Raw genomic sequence first — 8798 nt, forward strand, 5'->3', positions numbered from 1 at the left:
TGAGAGGTTCTGACAAATTAGTAAGGTAATACCTCTTCACGTATTATTTTCTAGGTCGAGTATTACTGTAGAAATCCATCCAAGCTCGTATTTTTACATGTATGGAACTGCTTTGTTTAACCATTGATAGTACCTGTTTTTGTGCTTGTTACACTCTGGAGTAAAACCTTGAAGTATCTCAACAAAGCACCAAAGAGGCGTTACCACCTAAACTGGAATGAGCACATCACCTTTTTCACCAATAACGAAATGACCTTCTTTTGACTGCATTTTACTTGATCTTTTACATAAATGCTTCTTAGCTTCTAACAGTTTTTTTTATGGTAATTTGGGAAAACCTTGTAATGACTTTTTCAAGGTCACAAACCCGGAGTGAAAGTTGGGTTTCTATGCGAGATTGAGGCTTATATTTGTAAAGAAGTCTTGAAGCATTAAAATTCAGCCATGCTTGACACAGCTCTATTCTTTATGGTCATTTTTGCATACTTAGCATATTCAAACCTATACAGGTATTATTATAAAGTGCGCATCACAATAATCACTGTCGTGGTTAACTACGGCCTATTATTGATCCAAAATGGGCGTTTTAAAGTAAATTGTACTTGTTCTTGGCCTAAATTAAGCATTTTCAAGTATAAAAATGGCGAAATTAACTAAAATACACAATACAGAAAAAACAATTTATACATTGGCCACTAGGGGTCAGTGTTTAGTGAGGGTCAGATTCAAGTCCTTTACACACAAACTTGGGGTTTATTTACATCTTAAATTGCAAACTTATTGTCTTTAAAAAATTATATATGGATGAATAATCACTGTGTCGTGGTGACTACGGCCTATTATTAGTCCAGAATATGCGTTTTAAAGTAAATTGTACTTATTTTTGGCTTAAATTAAGCATTTTCAAGTATAAAAATGGCGAAATTAACTAAAATGCACAATGCAGAAAAAACATTGTATACATTGGCCACTAGGGGTCAGTGTTTAGTGAGGGTCAGATTCTTCACATATGTCCGCCCGCCATTAAAGTCCGCTAGGGAATACATTTACTGTGACACACACAAACCGCGGGTTTATTTAGGTCTTAAATTGCGGAAGTACGCTGTCCGGAAGAAAACAACAATGAACTGCTACCGTGTGAGTCTATGTTGTCTTGTTTTGTCTAATATGGCTTATTTTCGTTGATTATATTGAGTAACATAAATGTAAAGATGACAATATGTGTGTTGTTTTATGTCTAGAGGGCTCTATTAATGTCAAAACTTTATTTAAAAGATTGTAAACAGGCGTTCTATGCTACTACTATGAAAATATTCAATTTATTAATAGCAGAAATTCACTTATCGTGGTTGTCTGAGCTGGTTAATCACGATAAAGAACACATTGAGAGCACATTGACAGTTATTTAGCTAAAAAATGGAAGAAAATGACGTTTTTCAGACCGGGGTCCAGTGAAATTGACCAGCAGGCACCCATTTGACACTTGGACACTGCTCCAAGAGACTGCAGCTGCATCATAATGTTTTATGTTTCATTTTATGTATAGAACATTTCCCAGGAGGGCGGCACGGTGGAGGAGTGGTTAGCGCGCAGACCTCACAGCTAGGAGACCATGCAGGATTCAATTCCACTCTCGGCCATCTCTGCTTTTCATGTTTGAAACAGCCTATTATTACTCAAAAACATCCATTTTAAGCACGTTTGATGTATTTTTGTCTTAAGCAAGCATTTTCAGGCATGAAAATGAACTAAAGTAAAAATATAAGGCGGGCTGCACGGTGGTCGAGTGGTTGGCGAACAGGCCTTACAGCTAGGAGACCCCTGTTCAATTCTCCCCATGCATGCGTGGGTTTTCTCCGGGTACTCCGGTTTCCTCCCACATTCCAAAAACATGCTAGGTTAATTAGCCACTCCAAATTGTCCATAAGTATGAATGTGAGTGTGAATGGTTGTTTGTCTACGTATATGTGCCCTGTGATTGGCTGGCCACCAGTCCAGGGTGTACCCCACCTCTCTCACCTGACGACAGCTGGGATAGGCTCCGGCACCCCCGTGAGGATAAGCGGCAGAAAATGAATGAATGAATTACATTTTTCAAAACATTGCAACTTGATCATTTTGTTTGCTTGTCATAGTATTAGAACTTTTAAAACAATACATTTTTTTCTTCAATATTTCACTTTTATGCTTCTAGTCACAAATTTCCCAGGTGCCAGTGAACGGGCCTCAAACCAAAAAGGTATGTCCAATGTCTTTTGTTTATATAGTGAACCCTTGGTTAGCATCTTTCATTGCAGAAAGTCGGACTCTTAACCAAAAACGGACGCTAACCTCATCCATTTTTCCCATAAGAAATACTGCAAAGCCAATTAATCCGTTCCAGAAATCCAAAAAATATGTGAAATTCATTCATTTTCTACCGCTTTTCCTCACAAGGGTCGCGGGGGGTGCTGGAGCCTATCCCAGCTCTCTTCGGGCGTGAGGCGGGGTACACCTTGGACTGGGGGCCAGCCAATCACAGGGCACATATAGACAAACAACCATTCACACTCACATTCATACCTATGGACAATTTGGAGTGGCTAATTAACCTAGCATGTTTTTGGAATGTGGGAGGAAACCGGAGTACCCGGAGAAAACCCACGCATGCACGGGGAGAACATGCAAACTCCACACAGAGATGGCCGAGGGTGGAATTGAACCCTGATCTACCTAGCTGTGAGGTCTGCGTGCTAACCACTTGCCCACCGTGCCGCCTGAAATTATTAACTAACATCAATAAATAAAAAAAATAAAAACGCAACAATTTTAACCAGCATTCACACCATTTATTTTGTCCAAAAAAAAAGAAAGCACAAACATAAAAAAGGAATATTCCATAAGGCAGTTTGGTTTTTGTTGCCTTGACTCCTTGCCCTGCCTTTTGAAATCCATCATTTGCGTTATCATGTAACTGTGTATCAGTTACTGCATGAAAACGTGAAAACGTGTTTTATGTCGGGATGCATCAACCACTGACGACTACGTGAACCTCTACGAATTAACCCGGGACTAAAAAGTCAAGCGTATAAGTGAAGCTTTGGTGGAACAATGAGGGAACTTCACACGGTAGCGAGCGGGAAAAGCGGGAATGCTCGTACATTGATTTTCCTATTGATATGGAATATGTCTAACACACAAGGGGCGTATAAACTGACATGAAATTGTTTTATTTGGCAACAGATGATTATCTACCTCATCGGGTAGACCGGTTTCCTGTGATACATTGAATATGCATACTGTATGTTTGGACTTATTGACACATTGGAGTAAATATATTTTAACCTATAGATATTTTTAAACTGACAAATAGCATCGGCATAAAGATATTCAAATATTGGCCTCTTTTTTTTAAACAGGAATGCGTACTTTCTCTAAAATGGGGTGAAAAATGTTGAATAAAGTAAAGGGATTTGGTCATCAACTAAAGCATTTTTAAATGACTTTAAAAATGAAAAGAGGAACTAGGAAGTTATTAGTTATCGTTAAAGAGCTACTATAAACAGTACCAGGAAGCAGAACAAAATGATGGAAGGGAAAACCGTTCGATGGATACAGGGGGTGGGGGATAAAAGAGCTTCCGGGATAAAAGAGCCGTGCGCTTCGGGTACTGAGTTTAGGAGTCGTTTTGCGGGGTTTGATCAAAAACGAGATAATAAATGTGCCAAATTCTTTAAACCCAACGTGACCCCAGATAAGACCGGTTTTAGTGGAGCAACTCGATGTGACAACAATCCCTATTTGCGTTTTCCTTTTAGTCCGTATGCCATCTGTTATGCTGTGCGGGTCTATCCGACGTGCGCGGAGTCGCCGGTGCCCGCGCGACTTTGTTGCTTAAACCGTCTTCCTCGCCGTCAGGACTCGTACGATGCTGCCGACTCCTCCGACTGCCAGCGCCTGCAAAACACATAAAAAAACAATAATTGAAATAGGACTCTTTTTTTTAAGCCTTGAAAAATAAAATAAAGTTGTAATTTTTGGAAAATTTGGTTCAGAACAAAGTGATAATGTTACAAGAATATTGGGAAAATATGGGAATAAAGTCATAATTATGAGTACAATATTTAAAAGTTGAAATAGGACCTTTTTTAAGCTTTGAAAAATAAAATAAGGTTGTCATTTTTGGAAAATTTGGTTCAGAACCAAGTGATAATATTACAAGAATAGTGTGAAAATATGGGAATAAAGTCATAATTACAAGTAGAATATTTAAAAGAAGAAAGTTGAAATACGACTTTTTTAAGCCTTGAAAAATAAAGTTGTAATTTTTGGAAATTTTGGTTCAGAACCAAGTGATAATATTACGAGAATAGTGTGAAAATATGGGAATAAAATCATAATTATGAGTACAATATTTAAAAGAAGAAAGTTGAAATAGGACTTTTTTTTAAGCCTTCAAAAATAAAATAAAGTTGTAATTTTTGGAAAATTTGGTTCAAAACCAAGTGATAATATTACAAGAATAGTGTGAAAATATGGGAATAAATTCATAATTACGAGTATGTTACGAGAACTGCGGCTTTAAAAAAAAGTCCTATTTCAACTTTCTTCGTTTAAATGTTCTACTCGTAATTATGAATTTTATTCCATATTTTCACACTATTCTTGTAATATTATCACTTGGTTCTGAACCAAATTTTGCAAAAATTACAACTTTATTTTATTTTTCAAGGCTTAAAAAAAGGTCCTATTTCAAATTTTAAACATTCTACTCATAATTATGACTTTATTCCCATATTTTCACACTATTCTTGTAATATTATCACTTGGTTCTTAACCAAATTTTCCAAAAATTACAACTTTATTTTATTTTTCAAGGCTTTAAAAAAAAAGGCATATTTCAACTTTCTTCTTTTAAATATTATACTCCTAATTATGACTTTATTCCCATATTTTCATACTATTCTCGTAATATTATCACTTGGTTCTGAACCAAAATTTGCCAAAAATTACAACTTTATTTTATTTTTCAAGGCTTAAAAAAAAAGTCCTATTTCAACTTTTAAATATTCTACTCATAATTATGACTATTCCCATATTTTCACGATATTCTCGTAACATTATCACTTTGTTCTGAACCAAATTTGCCAAAAATTACAACTTTATTTTATTTTTCAAGGCTTAAAAAAAGGTCCTATTTCAACTTTTAAATATTCTGCTCATAATTATGACTTTATTCCCATATTTTCACGATATTCTCGTAACATTATCAACTTTACAACTTTATTTTATTTTTCCTCATAATACTACATTATTCTTGAAAAATTAATTCTGACTTTTTCCCCATTGTAGTACAACTTTTTAAATCTTATTTTACCAGTGTAAAATGACTGCAGATTGTGTAATTTTTGCTGTTTTTTTTCAAGTTTTGTCATTAAATTTTTGTTTTATAAAGTACTGACTGTACTTATGCGTCCATTATTGGCGTTTTTCATCATTCCCACGGAATGATGCATCTACTATGGACAACTTACCTTTTCGTGCCACTGCAGGAGAACGGCGCTGCTGTTTTCTGACGGCCTCTCGAAGCCTTTGTAGATATATTTCATCAGCAGGTCCACGCCGTTCTTGTCCAGCGACTGCACACCTTTCTCGATGTCGCTGCTCTTAAAAGCGCTGAGCACCTTGAGCACCAGGCCTTCTGCACGGTCCTGGCGAACAAATCAGACAAATGTAGGAAGATAGCAACGTGGAAGATTAAAAAAAAGAAAACACACACACCTTCACGTTTTGATTCTTTGTATTGATTGGTGGGTTCTTGAGCACAGCGTGAAGAGCTGCCATATTGTCTCCTGTACAAAAGGTGCGTTAAGGAGTATAATAATAGACGGTTAAACCTCCAAAAATATGAATTATCATTAGTCCCATACAGTACAGAGTTTCACAATAATAAACATTGTTTACATTTTACGTTTATATTGTACACAACTGTCAAGTTGACCAAAATTAAAGACTTATTTGCGTTATATGTTTAACAATATCCAATATTTACAATGTAAAGAATCACTTTGCGGTACAAAGATGAACAAGTTGTTTCCGACACAAAAGACAAAAAAGAAACACTTGAAAAGCAACGGATGTCACATCTGATAGGCTGAAAGGTGGAGGTGGGCGGGACATAGCTACTGCAACAAGGAAGTGTCGCGCTTCCTTACCTTATAAGGCCTATAAATTCTAAACTCGATGTTTGTTTAGTTCCAACGCGTAACGAAGCACAACACAATACGGGAGTATTGTCATCACGTTCAAAGGTAAAGATTGCGTCGACAATGAATGGTATCGACGTAGAAAGTGTGCTGTATAATTACGGAAAATGTTAGCTTGAATAGCATTTTAGCTAAGCCATATACCAGCCTGTTCTCATTTGGGAGCAGAAATCCCTGGAATGTTACTGTCAGGCAAGTCTGGGCAGTGACTGGCCTCATTGTAAACGCCCCAATACGGGGCGAGTACAGCCGCCAAAGCACAGACTAAAGTATTAGGCTAAATATAATCCAGCCAAAGTCTACATTGTAATATAACCGTTTATAGAATAGCAATTACATGTTAGCATAAAGCAGGCTAATAAAGCAAAAGGATATTGTCTGATGAGGGAGTCCACCTCCGCCTCGTCGGGACCCAGCTGGTTCTCTCCCCCGTCCTCCTCGTCTACAAATTTGTTCTCGTCGTACTCATCCACGTCCACTCGCCTGAAGCGAGCGGACATAACGTTCTTCGACATTTCGGCAAAAAGAAAGTAGCGACTGACTGAAATCAACGACCGCTAACGTTGTGAAGCTCAATTTCCGGCCTCTTCACAGTCAACTAGCAAGCAGGAAGCTTCCTGATGTCTTTCTCCTTCCTTGTGTTGGCTTTTGGTTCCGCATTTACGCCATTGCCACCTGGCGGTCACCACATGGAACTGCAGGCAGGAGTCAATAGGACCACTAGAGGGAAATCACGCCTAAGAAATGTGGAACCGTTTACTGTATCGTACACACCAGCTGTGTAAATTGTATATTCTTTCCATGTACAGTTTACTCTTTCTAAATGTATAGATTTAAACAGGTGTGTGTATATGTATCACCATAATATTACACAGGTTCCAACACTGGGCCCCAATTCAAATTTTATGACACTAAAGTTGCTCGCTCTGTTAGAAAACAAGCTTAATTTTATTTGGGTGTTAGTAAATAATGTCTACCCACTGGAACAAGTGTTTACAAACTCTTGCAGCTGTTCCTGTGAGAGCTGTGTGGGCTCAAGTGCTAAAATCCAAACAGATGATCCCTATGTACTCCATATATTTTTATTTAGCACTTAGCCAGCACTTAGTGTGTCCACAGCAAAGCAACGCAATGCGTCACACACACACACACACCTTAATCCAGGTGTGTCCAAAGGTTGGCCGGAGTTTTTTTTTTTATCGGCCCGCAGCATATTCTAAAAACATGTTATAACAATAAAAATAAAAAATACAACACCAGAAGCAAACATTGAAAAATCAGCAGTAATTTTACCCAAAAAGTTAAACTGTGAAGACAAAATATCAAATTTTTGCAAGAATAATGTAATATTATGAGGAAAAATAAATAGAAAATTAATATAAAATTAATTTAAATTAATCTAAATTAATTTATAAGTCATAATATTCTAAAAAAAACATTAACAAATAAAGCTGTAATATGTGGAAAATTTCTGGAAAATTAGTTTGCAGATAAAGTTATATTATTATAAGATTAAAGTCAAAATTATGAGAAGAAAATGAAATTGAAATATTAAAGAAAAAAATAAGTTATTTAGCACTGATATGATGGGAAACAAACAAAACAAAATAAAGTTGTCATTTCTAATAATATCAAAACAAAGTCTAAATTATGAGAAGAAAATTTACAAGAAGAAGGTTAGTCAGGAAAAGAAAATAACAGCAGAAATGACAAAAATAATTATAAAAGTATGATGAGAAAAAGTATTGTGACAAAAAAGTCCCAATTTTACTAGAATAAATATTATTATGTTATGTATTATATATATATATACTTTTGTATATTTTGTATATTATTATATTGTATATTATTTAATACTATGTATATATATATATAATGTATTATTTTTGTTGAAATATTAAAGAAAAAAATAAGTTATTTAGCACTGATATTATGGGAAAGAAACAAAACAAAATAAAGTTGTCATTTCTAATCATATCAAAATAAAGTCCAAATATTATGGGAATCGAATAATAATACTATGAAAAGAAGTTGAAATATTTAGGAAATTAAAAAATAAAAACAAAAATGTAATAATCAGCTTTTTTCACAAGGATGACAGTTTTTTTCCTGAAATGTATCAAACTTCTTAGCATATTTTCATGTGTTGAAAATAACAACATGGTCCTTGCATTCTTTTATTTTTCAGTGTGGGGTGAAAAAATGTGTCAATCCCTGCCGTATAATAAGTGAGATACCCAAAAAACATAATTTATTACCAAAATATTTGCAGATGACTCACAGAACCCCATTTTAGTGAATCCCTGCTATATACGTACATCCTGAGTAATGTCTGCTATGGATTCCTACTGGGACAAAATGAGTTGGGAATGGGAAATTTCCATGTTTGTAGTCTCGTCTGTGTATGTTTGTGTGTGTGTGTGTGTGTGTGTGTGTATGTGTGTGCTGATTCATGATGTGCTTCTCATTGTGGAAATATTTCTTTGACCGGTCAGCGCTGTGTGGTTTTTGGTGAGTCCTGAAATCTTTACGTCAGCAGGGATTTTCGGATTT

At 35.7% G+C, this 8798-nt stretch overlaps 1 protein-coding gene across 1 annotated transcript; it reads right to left on the minus strand.

The window, feature by feature from the left end:
* Positions 1–2806: 2806 nt before the first annotated feature.
* LOC131130189 (actin-related protein 2/3 complex subunit 5-like) lies at positions 2807–6881 on the minus strand. Its single transcript, XM_058074447.2, has 4 exons — positions 6620–6881; positions 5761–5832; positions 5514–5690; positions 2807–3936 (listed from the first exon to the last, which is right to left on the minus strand). Exons 1-4 carry the CDS (start codon positions 6758–6760, stop codon positions 3874–3876), a joined length of 453 nt encoding a protein of 150 aa, XP_057930430.1. The 5' UTR covers positions 6761–6881; the 3' UTR covers positions 2807–3873.
* Positions 6882–8798: the final 1917 nt, after the last annotated feature.

This window comes from Doryrhamphus excisus, linkage group LG4 (genome assembly GCF_037039965.1).
Source record: "Doryrhamphus excisus strain RoL-2023G ecotype Guam linkage group LG4, RoL_Dexc_Guam_v1.1, whole genome shotgun sequence".
Classification (NCBI taxonomy): domain Eukaryota; kingdom Metazoa; phylum Chordata; class Actinopteri; order Syngnathiformes; family Syngnathidae; genus Doryrhamphus; species Doryrhamphus excisus.

Bases quoted from the DNA above. Each gene is read 5' to 3' on its own strand.
- LOC131130189 (XM_058074447.2), bottom strand. From the start codon at position 6,760: ATGTCGAAGAACGTTATGTCCGCTCGCTTCAGGCGAGTGGACGTGGAT. The intron at 5,833-6,619 runs TATCCTTTTGCT...ACCTTTTGTACA, and splicing joins TGGACTCCCTCATCAGACAA to GGAGACAATATGGCAGCTCT. The intron at 5,691-5,760 runs GTGTGTGTGTTT...TTTGTTCGCCAG, and splicing joins CAAAGAATCAAAACGTGAAG to GACCGTGCAGAAGGCCTGGT.